Below are 19,374 nucleotides of genomic sequence, written 5' to 3' on the forward strand. Positions count from 1 at the left end.
TCTGCTACGAGAGCGTCCGGTATCATACGCCATGATGTTTCTAGTTAAAAACTTCATACAACATGGGGGCAGACTGCCCTTTTTCGAATCCCTTGGCATACATTGAGCTGTCTATACCTGTCCCGGCAGAGCGAGATCCAAACACCTGTCGGAAAGATCGAGAATCCTTGACAGCGCAATAGTCATCTGGTGACTGAACTTAGGTTTTGTCTACTGGCACCAATAGCCTCGCTGGGTGGCAGCATGCTCTGTCGAGTACTAAGGGACGCTATGCTGTGAAGGATTACAATTTATAGTGTTTGGCTGATGTTCAAATTGTGCTCCCAAGAGTTCAACGGGGGTATGATATGGGATAGACTGTCAAGTTGGGGTGGATGGTGAGGGTGGGGGGAGGCTGGCAAATGGGCCCATGGGGTTTGACGTTCGTACTGTTGGCAATTACACTTGAATTATTGAAGGACGTAATGGCATGGAGGGCACAGGTGGGTATATATGGCGGGTGTTGGTGGGAGGGTTCTCCTGATACATTGACATGGAATGTATGTGGGCTCAATAACCCAGTAAAGGCTAGGAAGATTGTTTGTCATAAATATCCTCCAGTCTCTGTCGCTGACTGAGAATGAATGTATGATGCGAGAGATGCGAGGGACGCAGGAATTTGTAGGAGGGATTTAACCCATGACGTATTAAGCACAATACCAAGACTGGAGGATATTTATGACAAACCAGTTCATTCTCCAGCATGGGGTCTGGCATGGATTCACATGCTCATGAATATTCCCCGTCAGGCTGGGAATCCTCGGTAAAGAAAAAAACAGTATCAGTTTCGTTTCTGATCTGTCTTTCGTAGTAATAACCAATCACTGGTCTCTGCGTCATACTGACCACAGCCAATGACTGCCCTCTACCTAAGCACCGCCTCTGGCAGCCATCTTCAGATTTTTACCGCACGTTCATGTGTTGGGATCCTCGTGCTATTGCTCTCGAGCGTTAGTGCTATTTTTTTTCACGTTTTTTCTCAAAAACTTCGTTTTTTCGGTCAAAAGAGCCTCAAGCTCCACCGACTCTCCATCCGATCAACGGGGACCCGTGTCGGATTCGTCTGCGCCCCTCAAGGGTGAAGATTTCGTCGAGCTACGCTTTTGGAGGACTCCAGAAGTTTCTCAGGCCCGGTCATGGCCCAGGAGAAGGGAAGCTCGACGCCCGGAAAGCTGTTCAGGGTCTGCCCTGGATGCCAGCTGCAGAATGTCTTCAAGGAGGACGAACACTCTTTTTGTCTTTACTGCCTACATGAGGACAAGACGCACGTGGAGAAGGACTGTGCGTTTTGCGGCAACATATCGGAGCGGACCATGAAGGACCGCCATCAACGTCTCGCCAACTGGCTGGAAGGGAAGAGCCCGTCCGGCGAGAAGAAGAGGAAGAAATCCGAGCGGTCTTCTAAGACCTTTGAGGACGCCCCGGCGACGGGGGTCCAACATAAGGCCAAGCACCGCGAGTCCGCTGGCACCGGGAGCGCCGAACGGTCGGGCTCTACGGGCGCCAGGCTGGGCGCACTCTCCCCGGCACCATCAACCACGAGCCAACGCTCTGGGTCGGGTAAGAGGAAGGCCGAGCACCCGGCGAGGCTCCTGGAGAGGCCCCGGTCGAGCTCGAAGGCGGAGGGGGAGCGAGGCAGTGTCCCCCCCTCAAGGATAAGGCGGTGAGTGCACCTAAGGTGGTTAAGGCCTTAATCCATCCGGCCAAGCCCTCTATCGCAACTGTCGCGGCGGCCCTGGCTCAGCCTGTGGAGGCTACACCAGTGGTGGCGACCTCGGGGCTCAGAGTCTCCCTGCCACCTCAGAGGGAGTCCTCTTTTGTGCCCATCGATAGGCCCCCGTGAAATCCCCCGTGGGGAAGAAAAAGGGGGGCAGGGCGTCGTTGTAGATTCGGCCTCAACCTCGGAGGAGGAGCTGGTCGAGGTCTTAAGCCACAGCCTCCGCGTGGAAGAAGACCGGCCCGTCGGGATGGATCCCGACGCAGGTGACGACGACATCGTCGAGGGTACTGACGGGGCCCCTGATCGCCCGTCGGATTCCCCTCTGCCAGCGCCGCGAGACAACTCGGCGGCCATTTTGTTGGCTATAGAGTCCTTATGCTCAGAGATAAGGACGAGCCTACCGTTGCCGACGGAACCTCTCCCGTCGGGGGACCCAGAACCGGGACCTTCTGGTGTTCCCCCTACCAAGAAAAGAAGGATCCACCCTCCGCCTCCTTTTCAGCCGTCGCGCCCCTTCCAGCCCTCCTCCCCGTCCACCCGAGGGGACGATACGGGGACTGACACGGCAGCGACGGGTACGGACGACGAAGTATACGACGAGGATGTACCGTCGTCGCCTCCCACCAGGGCTTCTCCGCCCGACGAGATTGGATCGTTCCACTCCATGATCACCAGGGCATCCGAGCTTTTCCAACTCTGCCCTGAGGAGAAGAAGGAAGGTTTCCTTTATCAGCGGCGCGAGGCCAAGAGGAAGACGGTCCTCGCAGTGCCTCTATTGGACGACATTTGGGATGAGGGCCTCACCCTCCTCAAGAACCCTTCCACGACGCCAGCTAGAAGAGACCGGTACGAGAAAAAGTACCGGGTCCCGGACACGGCCCCCCTGTGCCTCCGGGCGCAGCCTACCCCGGACTCCGTCGTCTCCTCGGCGGCCAGGAAAAAAGCAGGGGGGGGCGGTGCGGCCTCCACATCGACTTCCCCACCGGACGGCGAGGGAAAGAAATTGGACGCTATGGGACGCAGAGCCATCTCGTCTGCAGCGACGACGATTAAAGCGGCCAACGCCTTGGCTATCGTGGCCCGCTACGACAGGGAGCTCTGGTACAAACTGGCTCCCCTGCTGGACTTCTTGCCGGACGACAAGAGGGCAGAGGCCCTGGAGATCCTGCAGGAAGGTGAGGTGGCTTTGGACCACGCCATTACCGTTGCGACGGACATCGCCGACACTGGGTTCCGCCAGTTGGGCAACGGCGTTTGCCTTAGGCGGCGTGGATGGCTCAAGGCTAAGGACTTCCGTCAAGACGTTCAGACCAGAGTCCTGGACATGCCCTTCGATGGGAACAACCTGTTTGGGAAAACAGTGGACGATTCCCTTCAGGCCATTAAAGCGGACACCGAGACGGCCCGGGCCCTTGGAGTTCTGCAACAACGACGGACGCCCTTTCGGAGCAGCGGAGGCAAGGGCGCCTCCAAAGGTTCCGGCGGCGGTTTCTCCACCTACCGTCAAGCGGGCCGCTCGTCGTCTCAGGAGGCCTACAGAGGACGAAGCAAGTCTGGCGGACCCCGCCGTCGTCGCCAATGAGGTCAAGGCGGCAAAGCCTCGTCGAACCGGCCGTGGGGTCGGGCCCCCACTGAAGCACCCCGGTGGGAGGCCGGCTGGCGAGCTTCGTCAGCGTGTGGGAGTCCATCTCCACCGACCGTTGGGTGCTGGACGCCTTGGCCCGGGGCCACGCGCTCGAGTTTCAAAGAAGGTGTCCGCGCGTCCCCCCCGTGGCCAGGAAAGAACTTCACGTCCCTCAACTTCTCCTGGAGGTAAAGGCGATGCTCAGGAAGGGCGCCATCGAACTCGTCCCAAAGAGGCTTCGGGGCTCCGGAGTTTACTAGATACTTCCTCGTGAAGAAGAAGACGGGGGGATGGCGCCCCATCCTGGACCTGCGACGTCTGAACAAGTTCATCAAGGCGCAAAAGTTCCGGATGGTCACCCTCCAGCACGTCCTGGGTCAGCTGGAGGAAGGAGACTTCCTGTCGTCGTTGGATTTGGAGGATGCCTACTTCCATATTCCCATCCTAAAGGGGCACCGAAAATTCCTCAGGTTTGTGGTCCAAGGGTGTCATTACCAGTTCAAAGCCCTCCCCTTCGGACTACGGTCGGCACCCAGGGTGTTCACCAAGTGCCTCGCACCAGTGGCGGCGCAGCTGCGCCGCGAAGGGATCCACATCTACCCCTACCTGGACGACTGGCTCATCCGAGCCAAGACGAGGGAGCTCGCCGTGGTTCACACGGCAAGGACCGTCCAACTTCTCACGGACTTGGGATTCTCCGTGAACTATGCCAAATCCCACCTGGTACCCGCGCAAGATGCTCTGTTTCTGGGAGCGAGGCTCAACACAGTGTCCCTTCTGGCCTCCCCGTCGGAGGAGAGGACCAGGACCATCCTGGGCAAGGTGCAGCGGATGTTGGTGGCCGACGCGGCCAAGGTGAGGTCCATCAAGTCCCTCCTCGGAATGATGTCTTCCTGCATCTACCTCATTCCCATGTGCAGGCTCCGGATGCGCCCGTTGCAGGAGTTCCTGGACGCGCGCTGGATCCAAACGAGGGGCAGCTTCGAGGAAAGGATCACACTCGACGAGAGTTTCCGACGAGCGATCCGGTGGTGGGGCACCCGCGCGCATCTGACGGCGGGCATGGACTTCCAGACCCCAGCCCACCAGGAGACAGTGACTACGGATGCCTCCCTGGAAGGGTGGGGAGCGCACACCGAAAATCTGCACGCAAGAGGCCTTTGGCTCCCGACGGAGAAATCCCTACATATCAACGTCCTGGAGCTCCGTGCAGTGTTTTGGGCCCTCAGGTCCTTCCTTCCGTCCCTCAAGGGCAAGGTGGTGAGGATCTTCACCGACAACACCACCACCATGTTTTACATCAGGAAACGGGGCGGAACCAGGTCCCCAGCACTGTCCAAGGAGGCGCAGGACCTGTGGCATTGGGCCGTCGCCCAAAGGATATTTCTGGTGCCGTTTCATCTGGCAGGGATAAAAAACACCATCGCCGACTCGCTCAGCAGGGAGCTGCGCTCGTGCCACGAGTGGGAGCTACGGCAGGATCTAGTGGATCGCCTCTTCCGACGGTGGGGCACACCCCAGATCGACCTGTTCGCGACGGCGACGAACTCCAAGTGCCGGAGGTTCGCCAGCAGGTTTCCCCAGGCGAGGAGCATGGGCGATGCTTTCTCGTTCCCCTGGGAGGGCCTGTTCCTCTACGCGTTCCCTCCTTTGCCGCTGCTAATCCGACTCGTCAACCAGCTCAAGAGGTCACGGTGCAGGATGATCCTCGTCGCACCTGCGTGGCCGAGGCAGATATGGTTCCCGGACCTTCTGGACTTGTCAGCGTCCCCGCCAATCAAGCTGCTGGTGGACGCGGATCTACTCTCCAGGGAAGGAGGCGCCATCCTCCACCACGACCCAAAATCGCTGAACTTGCAGGCCTGGCTCCTGCAGCGCTAGAGTTTGGAGGATACGACATACCGGCCGACTGCAGAGAGGTTCTTGCAAAGGCCAGGGCGTCCTCGACTCTTAAATGCTACGGAAACAAATGGAAGAGGTTCTCTGTCTGGTGCCACGCACAGAAGATTAACCCTCTCCGGATTACGGCTCCCCAAGTACTGCCGTACCTGCTGACACTGGCCAAAGCTGGACTGGCACACGCGTCCATCAAGATTCATCTTGCTGCGATCTCCCGATACACCAGAACCACGGGGCGGACGTCCTTGTGGTCTCATCGTCTGGTGAAAGAGTACATGAAGGGACTGTTCAGATCGTTCCCGCCGGTGAAGGCTCCGGCCCCGGCGTGGGAGCTCAACGTGGTGCTGACCAAGCTCATGGGACCTCCGTTCGAGCCTCTGCACTCGGCTCCGTTGAAATTTCTGTCGTGGAAAACAGCGTTTCTTGTGGCCATCACCTCCGCACGACGAGTGGGGGAGATCCAGGCCCTTTCCTGCAAGGCCCCGTACTTGACTTTTCACGACACGAGGGTAGTGCTCAGGACGCACCCCTCCTTCATGCCCAAGGTACCGTCGGACTTCCATCTCAAAGAACCCTTGGTGTTGCCTGTGTTCTTCCCGTCGCCTTCGTCGCCGGCTGAGAGGACTTTGCACTCGCTGGATGTGGCTAGAGCGCTGAAGTTCTACGTAGACCGCACGAAGTGTTTTCGGAAGACGTCACAACTCTTTGTGAACTTTGGACCTGTCAATCAGGGGAAGGCTCTCTCGAAGGCTTCCATTTCCAGATGGCTCTCCGGCTGTATCATGTACTGTCACCGGTTGGCAAACCGACCGCTGCCTGGCCGTCCGAGAGCCCATTCCACCAGAGCGATCGCAGCTACCACGGCGTTCCTATCTGGTGTGCCCCTGCTGGACATATGCAGGGCTGCTACGTGGAGGTCGACGCACACCTTCACGAAATTCTACTGCGTCGACCGGGATTCCAGGGAGGAGTCCAGGGTCGGCCAAGCAGTGCTGCGCAACCTGTTCACCTGAGGTGAGCCTGGTGAGGAGGTAAGATGCTTAATGTTGAGTTTGATGTAATGCTTAATGTTGAGCCTTTGCCACCTCCCGTGGTTGTGCATGTGTGTACTGCTATGTATTCTTTATTCATGAGCATGTGAATCCATGCCAGACCCCATGCTGGAGAAGGAACAAGTTACTTACCTGTAACTGTTGTTCTCCAGCATGGGTCTGGCATGGATTCACATGCGAACCCTCCCGCCTACCCCTCTGCGGCTCTTCACTTGGTCATACTGCCACTTCACGTGCTTCCAAATCTGAAGATGGCTGCCAGAGGCGGTGCTTAGGTAGAGGGCAGTCATTGGCTGTGGTCAGTATGACGCAGAGACCAGTGATTGGTTATTACTACGAAAGACAGATCAGAAACGAAACTGATACTGGTTTTTTCTTTACCGAGGATTCCCAGCCTGACGACGGGGAATATTCATGAGCATGTGAATCCATGCCAGACCCATGCTGGAGAACAACAGTTACAGGTAAGTAACTTGTTCCTTGCCCTGATTTCATAAAGGCATAGTTTATGCCGAAACATGTTATCACAGAGGGCCAACCAAAACATATGACCACTACTCAAATAAACTTTGAGCACGTTTCAACCATTTCTCAGTGCAAAAGAGCCTTTTTTTGTGGCGCTTGTGAACATGTAAAGAAAACTCATTCCTACTTTGATGTCATTGGTTTCAGTTAACGAGCAGCATGTCAGACATTTTGTGGGTCTTAGACAATGCTGCATTAGATCTCATATGGTGGTCCCTTACTCAAAGGGGAGTTGCTCTGGCAACCTTAGCCTCAACTAATAGTGGTCATGGATGTGTCCCTGAAAGGCTAGGATGCTCACATATTAAACCTTCCGATAAGCAACTCTTGTCCCCAGCAGAAACCGGAGTGCTTTTCAATCTGCTAGGGCTGTGTGTGATCAGGCTGGCCCTGATTGCATTTCTCTCCTCTATACAAGGCAAAAGTATGCTGACCCCGTCAGACCACTAGGGGGCTAGCATTACCTCAACAAGAGAGGTTGTGAGCGAGGTCTAGGGGGTAATTGTCTCTGTACATATTAGTGATGAGATTATAATTATGGAGAATGATGTTTCTCGGATGCCGGCCCATCTGGTCGGGCTGAAGAACATCATTGAGTCTACTTGAGTAGACAGAACTCAGCCTACCATGAGTGGGAGCTCTGTCAGGAACCTTTAGAGGAAATTTCGTAGTGGACTCCTCTCCACCTCCAGTGTGAACAGGAAGTGCATTTATTTTGTTTCATAGCGATTCCTTGACGGTGAGCTCCAGGGGACGCACTGACGGATGAGTGGAACAAGGCTCTCCTCTGTGCATTCCCACCAATCCCTATCATTCTACTATTTCTCAGGGGACTACTGCTGTTCAGCAACACATTGAATCTAACTTTTCCAGAATGGGCCAGGAAGGCATGGTACCCGGAGCTTATGCACCTATGTATCTGCTCTCCCACTCTTCCATAGTTTGTGACAGATTTTCATCTCTCTCAAAGATCCATCTTCATTTGTTTTTTAGTCACCTTTTTAAGACAGAGGCACAATTCCATCGGCTGGATTTGTTGCAGGCCCCAAGTTCCTACATCTTAAACCAGGGATGTCAGTAAGGATGACCAGTCTCAGATACTGTCAATGTGTGTCATCCTCTGCATCTAGTCTCGCAATGCAAGTGTCTGCCTATAATGAATGTTCTTTGGACTTATGTCCAGCAACTGTGTGTGCTTCGCTGCACACAGTTGCCAAATGTAGGTTTCTGGTATGGGTAGAATGCTAGAGTGATTCTCCAAAGTTTTCTGGTGTAGGCAGTGTCTTAACTCCTCCCTCCGGATTTACATACCGCTGTGGGGGGTCTGTCAAAGATGAGGAATCTGTATAAGGAAGAAATTCATTAGATGAACAAATCACTTACATCTCAATAGTTTTCTTTATAATGGGTGTGCCTCCCACCATTCCTCATCACCCTCCCAATCTGCCCCTCTTGGCGGATAGCTCATACACCTCACCCACTTCATCAATTCAGCAGTCAGTCAGTGTCTGATTGCTAGGATAAAAGGCGTGCGTGAGGTCATGGAGCGCTGCAACTAAGTATATGATGGCCTGATGTCGCGTTAGGCATGGGGTGCATAACAGCACAGAGCTGTGCTGTGCCCTGTGGTGGCAAAAAGCCTTTTTTTTTCAAAATTAGCTGTGATGCAGATATAATATCAAAGGTGAGAAATCTATGGAATGAACATCCATCAGAAAACAGTACTAAGAGGAAAGTAATTTGTTCTTTAGTACAAAGACCATGTGGTCCTCAAACTAAACCTTCACTTTCCTTTCTGCTTGCCTTGCTTTGACGCTTTCAATATTTATTTTTTCTTTGTTGTTTAGGGCTTATTCATGTTGGTGATGAACTTAGAGAAGTTAATGGAATATCCGTAGATGACAAAAAACCAGAAGAAATAATTAAAATTTTGGTAAGTTTATACTTCCTGATTACAGTTTTGTGTTTAAATAAAACCTAGTATGTACACACACATCCTGTCAGGCGCTATCCTGTCTACCTCTGTTCTGTATCCATTTTAATCTGTCTACAATTCTTGCAATGTAACACTTTGTAGAATGTTAACAATCAAATCAATTTCTTATGAACTTCTTCAATGGTGATTTGGATTAGCCATTTCCATTAATAAAATCTATGCTATTTTGGTTATTGTTAAATTATTTAAATATGAATATAAAAACATGGATATTTAGAAAAATTATCCAAATATTTCCCAAACGTTAATGAATTGCACTTTAGAATTCATTAACACTTTATTTTTTTTTGTTAACAAATGTTTAATTAAAGGCATCAAACAATACAAATACAGCAAAGTCCAAAGTACAAGAACGAGGCTCAAACATTTTGTATAATAATTCATCCTAGTAGCATAGATTACTAATATAAAGTATCACGCATTGGGTTTAGACCCTGCAAGAGTAAACACGAAGTGGATAAGACTTGCCTTTATAAAGTTGGGGGGGGGAGACATATAACATTACAAACGAGAAAGTGAGTTAATGGGACGGATCAGGGGGAAGAGATATGATAAGGGTACTATTTTGAACCAAACTAAAGCCATATTAAATAGTATATTTCTTTGGCGTTAGGAAGTCGGAAAACATTCTCCATTTCAATTTAAATTTGTGATGCAGTAATGGGATTGAAGCAATACATCTCTCAATTCTATGTATATTGCATATGGAATTCCACCATATTTTATGATCTGGTCAAACCTCTTCCAATTAGCTGTGATAACTAGAACTGCAATCGAAATGAAAAGATCAAATGGATGTGATGTATATATGTCTAAATGATGTTGAAAAAGAACACTCCCCTATTATAAGAGCTAAAAAGGAAAAGGTTAATCTATTTTAAAGATACATTTTATGATGTGCCATACATTTTTCCAAAATTTTACAATATACCTACATTCTGAGAACATATATTTGAAAGAAGCTCCAGCATCATGACAGTTCCAGCATTTGTTATCTAAGGATTTCGAGGGGATTGGGTCCTCCGACGTATTCCATATCTATGACAGGTAATCACCACAGCTGTGCTGCTTCGGAAACATTTTTCGGCTCCTGCGTCGATGACATCGATGCGCCGTCGTCGAGGACCTCCTCCGACGTCATCCGATGTCATCCGAAGTGATAAGTAGGACGCACGACGCCCGTAGCCTCAGTTCCGTTTTTTCCGCGAACGTGTTGCTTCGTGAATCTCGGTTATGCTTCGACTCTTTGGAGTTCTGTTCTTCTCGGTTCTTCGAACCTGTTCGTTTTTGTGAGAAAATCCTTTGTGAGAAGATGTCTTCTACTTCGTCTTCGACCCCACGTCCGGGCTTCAAGAAGTACGGGGAGTGTGGGTCCAAGATGTCGGTGACGGACTCGCACGACGCCTGCCTCTGGTGCCTCGGGGAGGCCCACGACACGGATGAGTGTATCGACTGTCAGTCGCTCACGTCCAAAGCCTTACCGGAACGTAAGAAGTTGTTGTCGGTAGGTAGCCCCGGAGGTCGAAGTCTGCGGGGCTTTCGACGGATGATTTGAGAGGTGACTCTCCGCGTCGTCGTCGGAAGTCTCGTGGGTCTCCTTCTAGGAGTCGGTCTCGCCACTCCTCGGCCTCTTCGAGGCATTCTCGGAAGCGCCAACAGCGGTCTTCTGCCAGCACGTCGCTTACCCCACCAGCCGTGCGACACCGGAGGGTAGAAAATGCTGGTGATTCTCGAGTCGCAGGGTACTAAGCCGTCCGCGCCCCCTAGTGGGGTCGGCCGTGAGAGGTCTTGAGACACCGCTCACAAGAGTGGTCGGCACGAGTCACGGGAGAGGTCCCGTTCGGACAAGGGGACTCGTTCTCGACGTACCCTTTCCAGGTCCCGGTCCTCGACGTGTTCGAGACCTTGTGCACCTGTTATGTCTTCGAGGAAGACATAGACGCCTGAGGCGTCGAGGGCGTCAACAGGCTTTCTCGAGGCTCCGGCTCCGAGGAAGTTGTCGACGCTCAGGTCGTCGAAGGACACGCTCGGAGCTCCGGCTTCGAGGACTGTGTCGACGCTGTCGATGCTGCATCTGACGTCGACGCCGATTTACTCAACGTCAACGCCGATCCTCTCGGCGCCGATGCCTCTTCTCTCAACACCGGCGCAATTCACTCGACGCCCTCGACGCCGGGATGTCGGAGGTACCCCGTGGCACGGGGGAACCCCCTAGAAAGGCTCTGGTTAAGAGCAAGCACTCTCGGGGCCTTCTTTTCACCACCTGGAATATATTTCGGAGGTGGATGAGGATTCTGATGGCCTGGTTCCTAGTCAGGTTCCAGATGAGATGGTCTCGGGCCATAGCCAATTTGACGATTTGAGGCAGTCACTGCATGATGCCAGTGGACTGGACACCTCTCCGGAGGTGGAGTTTTGTAGGCCTGAGCCTGGCTCTCATGCTGATTCCTCGTACCGGCGCCTTATGGCTAGGGTCTCCGAGTACTTGGGATGGTCTGCTCCCCCAGGGGAGTTTGTGCAGGATGATCTCACGGACATCCTTGATGTTGGTCCCCCAACTGACCCGGTACTGCCGTTTCATATGACTCTACAGAGAAGGGTGGCGGCAGCTTGGACTGCTCCGGAGAGTCTCCCGGTGGTGGGCAGGTCCTTGTCGCGAAAATACCATCCAGCCAGAAGCGACCCCTGCTACTTCACCAGGCACCCCACTCCAGAGGGTTTGGTGGTGCAGGCGGCCACAGCCCCGGCAAAGCAGGCGTCGTACCCTACCATCCCTCCTGATGGGGACGACAAACGTTTTGATGGCTGGGCGAAGAAAGTGTTTTCTTCTGGTGGTATGGCGCTTCAGGCGGCCAACTCCATATGTGCCTTGTCTCGTTTCACACACACTCTGTGGAACTGTGTTGCGTTAGCGGCTGAACATATTCCGGAAGGGGACGAACGGGATGGTTTCCTTGCTATGGTCCAGGATGGTAAGGATGCCATGTGTGAGTCCTTTCAGTCGGGTTTGGACATGGCTGAATGCGTCAGCAGGTCCATGGCGGCGAGCACCGTGATACGCATGTTTGCGTGGTTGCGGAAGTCGGGGTTTGCTCCTGATGTGCAGTCCCGGCTCCTCAACATGCCCTTTGACGGTGAACACCTTTTTCGCAGCAAGGCTGACGAGAGCCTTGAGAGGTTGCAGACCTCCAAAGCTGCAGCAAAGTCGTTGGGCGCTGCAGTTTGCCAACCTCCGACTTTTCGTCCTAGAGGACAGCAATGGAGGGGTGGTTCCTTTTGCTATTACTCCTTCAGTAAAGCGAGAGGAGATAGCAGTCAAAGAGGCCAACGCAGGGGTACCAGAGGTGGACGACAGGGTACCCGTGGTGCCAAGGCCGCTCGGGCAGTTGCCTCTTTGCCCTCAGGTAACGCAGCAGCCGCTACCACTCAGTCATGAGGCCATGTCCCATGGTTCGCCGGTTGGGGGAAGGCTGGCGCAGCATCTTGTAGAGTGGCGTGCCATTACTTCAGATGTGTGGGTTCTGGAGATCATAACCCACGGCTACTGTCTTCCCTTTCGGCAGAGGCCTCACGACAATCCACCAGGGAACCTCTCTTTGAAGAGTCCGGATCCGCTCCTTGCGCAGGAAATTCAAGCCCTGCTGGAGAAAGGTGCCATAGAACTAGTGCCTGTAGCGGAGAGGAACAAGGGATGGTATTCCCCTTATTTTTTGATTTCGAAGAAAGACGGGGGATTGAGACTCATCATGGACTTGTGCGGTTTGAACAAACTCCTCAGGAAGGACAAGTTCAAGATGGTTACTCTCTCTCAAGTCCTCCAGGCCCTTCAGCTTAAGGACTGGTTGGTGTCTCTCGACCTCAAGGATGCTTACTTCCATGTGCCGATCCATCCCAAGCACAAGAAGTACCTGTGGTTCGCGGTTGGCGACTCGCACTTTCAGTATCACGTCTTGCCGTTCGGTTTGACCTCCGCCCGAGGGTTTTCACCAAGCTCATGGTGGTGGTGGGAGCGCATCTCAGGCAAGGGGGGATTCACGTCTACCCCTACCTGGACGATTGGTTGATCAGGGCGCGCTCTCCCGTGCAGGTCCTGGATCATCTGTCCATCACCTGCCACTCCCTTCACAGGCTGGGCTTCTCCCTCAATTTAAAGAAGTCCCATTTGACTCCAACACAGCGGCTCCAGTACATCGGAGAAGTGCTCGACACTTCCCTGGGGCAGTGTTTTCCTCCCCAGGTGAGGGCTCACATTCAGCAGATGGTGCACAAGTTTCAGCATGCCCAGACGCTCCCAGCGTTCGAGTTCTTGAGGTTGCTCGGCCTCATGGCATCCTGCATTCTTCTGGTGCCAGAGGCTTGCCTGCGGATGAGATCTTTGCAGTGGGCACTCAAGATGCAATGGTCGCAGTCCTCCGGCAGGATGTCGGATCCGGTTCGGATGCTGCCCTGGGTCGCCCAAGACCTTCTGTGGTGGGCCGTCAAAGGCAACTTGATGAAGGGAGCTCCGTTTTGGCTTCCCTGGCCGGAGGTGACGATCGTGACGGATGCATCCCTCACAGGATGGGGAGCTCATGCCAACGAGCTGACAGTCAGCGGTCGTTGGTCTCCGTCGGAGTCCAGACTCCATATCAATCTGTTGGAGCTGAGGGCCGTCAGGCTAGCCCTGAAGGCTTTTCTGCCCACTGTGCGAGGAAAGAATGTCCTGATCCTGACGGACAACACAGTGGCCATGCACTACCTCAACAAAAAGGGGGGTGTAGGGTCACTTCCTCTGTGCAGGGAGGCGATGCAGCTTGAGTTCTGGGCCATCCAGCAGGAAGTTTCAATCTCGGCAGTTCATCTGGCCGGAGACGAAAACGTGACAGCGGACGCTCTGAGCAGGCAGAGCACGATCTCTCACGAGTGGGAGTTGGCTCAGGAGATTCTCCTGGAGATCTTCACCCTTTGGGGGACCCCTCAAGTGGATCTCTCCACCTCCAGTGTCAACCGGAAGAGCGAGAGGTTCTGCTCGCGGGAATTTCCTCCAAAAGGAGCCTTAGGAGACGCGTTCGTGGTGGAGTGGTCATTCCCACTGCTGTACGCGTTTCCTCCAGTCCCCGTCATCCCGCAAGTGCTGCAGAGGTTACGGAAGTTCGGTCCCCGGATGATCTTCATTGCTCCGGCGTGGGCTCGGAGGACGTGGTAGCCGGTCCTCCTTGACTTGTCCATCTGTCCTCCATGTCGTCTTCCCTACCGAGACGATCTGCTCTCACGGGAGGGGGGGGGGTCAGGTTTTCCAGTGGTCAGATCCTTCAACCTTCACGCTTGGCTTCTGAAAGGTTGAGGTATAAGGATTGGGACCTCCCTGAAGACGTGATGGAGGTGTTGCTCTTGGCCCGACGGCCAGCAATAAAGTCTCTGTACCGTTGCCGTTGGCGTAAGTTCTGCGACTGGTGCAGAGTTCAGAATGTGGATCCTTTTGCATGTGACATCCCCATGGTTCTATCCTTTTCACTTTCTTTGGCCCACAGGGGCTTGCAAGTGGGTACCATTAAAGGTTACCTGGCGGCGCTATCCATCTTTAAGCGCTCGTCTGAAGAGTGTTCCTACTTTAAAATCCCTTTAATTTCACAGTTTCTGAAAGGGCTCACTAATGTGTTCCCTCCGTCACTTTTCCTGGTGCCCGGTTGCGATTTAAACCTTGTTCTCAGGTTTCTAACGGGTGCTCCCTTTGAGCCTTTGCACTCTTGTCCTTTGAGACTGTTGACTCTTAAAACTGTATTTTTAGTTGCGGCGAGTTACAGGCACTTTCAGTTAAGCCTCCCTTCACTGTTTTATATAAGGACATGGTTGTCCTTGGAGTCCGTCCTTCTTTTCTTCCGAAGGTAGTGACGGAATTTAATTTGGCCCAGAAGGTTGTTCTTCCGGCATTCTATCCTCCTCCGCATCCTGGTTAGGAAGAGAAGAGGCTCAATAGGCTTGTTTCCTAGGAGAGCTTTAAGCTTTTATGTTTCACGCATGTCCCGGGTCAGAGTGGACGATCAACTCTTTATTGGTTACGCTGGAAAGCGTTTGGGACAAGCTGTGACGAAACGGACTTTGTCTCGCTGGATTATTTTGGCCATCTCGGAGTGTTACCGCGTGGCGGGTAAGGACCCACTGGCTGGCTTGCGGGCCCATTCTACCAGGTGTATGGCGGCATCTACTGCCCTGCAGAGGGGTGTTCATATTCGCAATTCTAAATTTTGATTCTAAATTCTTTCCCTCCTCCTTGCTCTGGTAATGCTTTGGGAGTCTGTGATAGATATGGAATACGTCGGAGGACCCAATCCCCTCGAAGAACAAGTTACTTTCTTACCTAATAACGTTCTTTCGACGGGATGGTCCGACGACGTATTCCATATCGCTCCCTCCCTACCTTCCGCGTTGCAGAATTTCTTTTGCGATTGCAGCTTACGTTCCGCAAGGCTTTGTGTCTGACTGGCAGTAAGCTGATGTCACACGTTCTGGGGGAAAAAACTACAACTGAGGCTACGGGCGTCGTGCGTGCTACTTATCACATTTCATGACGTCGGAGGAGGTCCTCGACGACGGCACATCAACGTCATCGACGCAGGACGCAGACGCCGAAAAAAGTTTCCAAAGCAGCACAGCTGTGGTGATTACCTGTCATAGATATGGAATACGTCGTCGGACCATCCCATCAAAAGAACGTTACCAGGTAAGAAAGTAACTTGTTCATCTTGCACTTAAAAAGCATAGCAGGGGTAATATAAATTCTTTGACAAAAGAAGAAAAGAGTTTGAGTAAGGTTAGCAGACACCGTTATGGTCAAGTTTTTTTCCAGAAAGATGTCCAACCATAGTCTAGTATGAGCGCAGTCTTGTTGCCATTATTGCTGTTTTCCACTGAGGATTGTCCACCATTCCATTGGTAAGTTCTTTATAAAAGAGGGAAGAACTGCTAATTATACATATGATTCTGTCTGACTACACATGTTAGTTTAAGGGATTCCATCAGGAGTTCCAAATTCTTTATAATAGCATCCATTAATGGAGTATTGGTGAGAAAAGTAGTTGGGGGGGGGGGGGATTTTTCTCTGAATTCAGTGGAAGTTAATGGGGTGTCTTGATTAAAAAGATGTGTATATATTTAGTTCTTTTGGTATCCAATTTTTCCAACAAATAACTTTGCCATTAAAAATTATTAAACCATATGAACAGTGATATGAACTTGGGGGTGGGATTTGTAGACATAAAATCCCTTCTAATCTGTTTGGCTGTAAATTGAAAATTCTTACATTTAATAAATCTATTTTTAGTGTCCAATACATAAGTCCGATAGAGAATAAGGCCATACCATATTGTTTATATAGGTTTGGGGTAAGTAGTGATTTGAAATGAGCATGTAAATCAATTGAAAAACCGCCCCAAGCCCATGAAGGGATTAAGAAATGTTCATCTTGACGAAACCACCACTGTGCTTGGTTTATTATAAAGCCAGAATGATGTTTAGTAAAAATCAGGGCAGCTCCCCCAACCCACGTGGCATTCTCTTTTAGTCTACTAAGGTAATTCCTATGTTTTTTCTTCCCCCATAAATATTTGGCAAGACATGAATCAACATCTTTAAAGAATTTATTGGGAATTGGGACTGGGAGCATGAATACAATAAGCAAGATGATTGGGGAAATCATCATTTTAATGGATTGAAGATGACCTCACCTGGATAAAAATAATTGGGACCGGGAATCTATGAAATCTTTACTTTTGGTTAATGTGATATTGGTATTTTCTTTAATATCCTTGACAGATGCACACATTTGTAATCCTAGATATTTTATATTCTTATGACACCATCTCATGCCATGTGGTTTAACTAGATGTTTAGTGCAATAAATATTTAGAGGTAGAATTTTCAGTTTCTCCCTGTTCAATTTGTAGCCTGTGGCTGAAGAAAAACATGATACAATATCAAGCAAAGTCCCCCAAACTCATTTCAGGATTCCTAAGGAATAAAAGTATATCAGCAGCATAGGCTGCCAGTTTGACATGGAAATCGCCAAAATATATTCCCTGGATACAAGGATGTAGTCTAAAGGATTCTAAAAATGGTTCAAGGGCTAAAATAAATAAACAGAGAAGATAGAGGACATCCTTGCCGTGTACCTCTACCTAAAGGGAAAAAGGGAGAGATCTGACCATTCATAAAAATAGGTTTTAGGTTTAGAATATAGAACTTTAATCATGGATATGCAATTCTCATGAAAACCATGCCAATGCAGCACATCAAACAAGTTTTCCCACTCCACTCTATCAAATGCTTTTTCAGCATCTAAGGCTACAGCAGCATATGGATAATTTGAGAGGGTTGCAACATTTGAGGCATTTAAAAAGATTCTAACATTGGCTGTTGAAAGTTTTCCTTTCACATACCCAATCTGGTCTTGTTTAATTAACTTGGGAATAAAAGGGATATGTCTATTTGCTAACATCTTTGTGAATATCTTGTAGTCAGTATTGATTAGGGAGATGTGTCTATATCTTTGTGGCAACTCTGGATCCTTACAAGGTTTAGGAAATGCCAGAAGCATAGCTTCAGTAAAGGTACCTTCAGATTTTGAGTTTAACACAAAGTGAGAGAGAGGTTTATATAGGTTTGGGGTAAGTAGTGATTTGAAATGAGCATGTAAATCAATTGAAAAACCATCTGGTCTTGGTGCCTTACCTTTTTAAGCTCTTGTATAGCTTTAACAATTTCATTTAGCGTAATGGGTGTATTAAGTGAATCAGCATTAATAGTCTGATAGTTTCACTGTTTAATATTTTGTAGAAAGGCAGCAATACTTGGATTATTGGGTGTATATTCAGAGGAGTATAATATATGATAGCATTTACTGAATACATTAATAATGTCATTATCTACACATCTTGTGCCATTTGAGTCCTTTATTGCCATACTTTTGCTTATTTGTTTGATTTTGAGATAAAATTAGCAAGTTCCTAGCTTCTATTTAGAGAATTGATAGATTTTTAGATTTATATTTAAGAAAATTAGCACAAGAATATTCAGAGGTAAGTTTATTATATTTAATTCTTGGCTGTAGTATATGAAGATGAATCGTTTGAGAAGGATTGTTTCTCAAGGATTTATAGTTTTTTAAAATTTCATCAGATGTTACGCTCACCTGGTTCCCACGGGGGCGTCGACCGGAACTGGGCGGCTGTTATTTCCACCAGCGTGACGTGTAGCGCCGAGATGACTGACTGGACTGGCCCGCTCAGCCTAGTTTGTCTGGCTCGCAAGAATATTCTACTGCAAAGGAGAAGAGGAATTAACCACCCGTGGAATTGAGTGTCAACCCACCTTCCCCACTCCCGGTGTCTTCCCACAGATCACTCTTGATGTCCCCTCCTTAGTCTCACCTGATGGTTTGGAAGGATGAGCTTTCCATCCTGCATCGACCGCAGGGGCGCGTTGATGACCAGTTACTTCACTGGCGTTGAGGAATTGGTGAGTTCCAGTATTGACTCTAAAGTTCAATTGTTCATAAGAGTTCAAATGTCTGATCTTCACTCTGTCCGATTCCTTGCAGGTTGCCAATTAATCCACTCGAAGATTTCCAAATGGCACTCGGTAAGATTCAGGTAAATCTATTGTGGTTTTCCCCTTAGGGGCCGGGGTACGGCGATGAAGCAGAGTTGACTGTGCTGACCCGAGATGAGGTGAGTACCTCCCGTGGTAAATCGGGTAAGTCCTTGGGGGTAGCTTGTATAGCCTTAGAGAGTCCCTTTGCTCACCTTGCTGTATTTGTCTCCTTAGGTGTCGGAGGGCGGCCGCGAGATGGAGAGAGCGTGATGAAATGCTGAAGTACCGCCAAGCAGGTGAGTTCAGCGTGGCGCCGTAGGAATGCGAAGCGATGCTTCAAAGACTTCTGTCTTTCAGTTCCGTGACGAAATGGATCAGGATTCAGGTAAGGATTAAAGTTAAAACTCCTGTTCTAACCTTTATCCTTCTTTTCTTCTTGTTTCAGGAGTCCCAGGACTGAAGCGGGTGTGGCTGAAGACTGGAGCTGCTGAAAACACGGTGAGCGTTACACTGCAGCAAGCAGAATAATGCGAAGCACGTGTGGCTGTCCGGGCGTGGTTTAAATAGCCTTGGAAGAATATCCAGGTAAGTATTCTTCCACAGCCCCACCCAAGTAACAAAATAGTCCCTTCAGTAAAATAGTCCCTCCTAAGCCTCATTTGGCTTGAGTCTTCATGCAGCATGGTCTGCCTCAGGTGAGTATGCAGCATGGTCTGCTTCAGGTAAGTTATCAATAATGAGCCTTTGGTTTTCGCTCCTTTTGATTTGACCCTTTTGGCATTCAACACTTTTTTTCTATCCTTTGACCTACAACCGTGAATTCCTTATCTGACGGATGATGTAAGCGCAAAGCATCAGCTAGGCTTCATTCCGAGATGAACTCTAGAAATTGATTATGGGACTTGAAATTTTTAAAACGACATTTAGATTTTCTATCGAGGAATGGGTCTAC

The 19,374-nt window shown here is 50.4% G+C and overlaps 1 protein-coding gene across 6 annotated transcripts in view; it reads left to right on the forward strand.

Annotated features, from left to right (window-relative positions):
• MPP7 (MAGUK p55 scaffold protein 7) overlaps window positions 1-19,374 on the forward strand; it is a 1,979,219-nt gene that overhangs the window by 1,248,109 nt on the left and 711,736 nt on the right. For all 6 annotated transcript variants that reach the window (XM_069648102.1, XM_069648107.1, XM_069648105.1 and 3 more), the window contains one exon: window positions 8,707-8,792. In XM_069648102.1, coding sequence (XP_069504203.1) covers window positions 8,707-8,792 — 86 coding nt within the window. The remainder of the gene's footprint in view (window positions 1-8,706; window positions 8,793-19,374) is intronic.

Source organism: Ambystoma mexicanum, chromosome 2q, assembly GCF_040938575.1.
Source record: "Ambystoma mexicanum isolate Mex_15411 chromosome 2q, UKY_AmexF1_1, whole genome shotgun sequence".
In the NCBI taxonomy this organism is placed as follows: Eukaryota; Metazoa; Chordata; class Amphibia; order Caudata; family Ambystomatidae; genus Ambystoma; species Ambystoma mexicanum.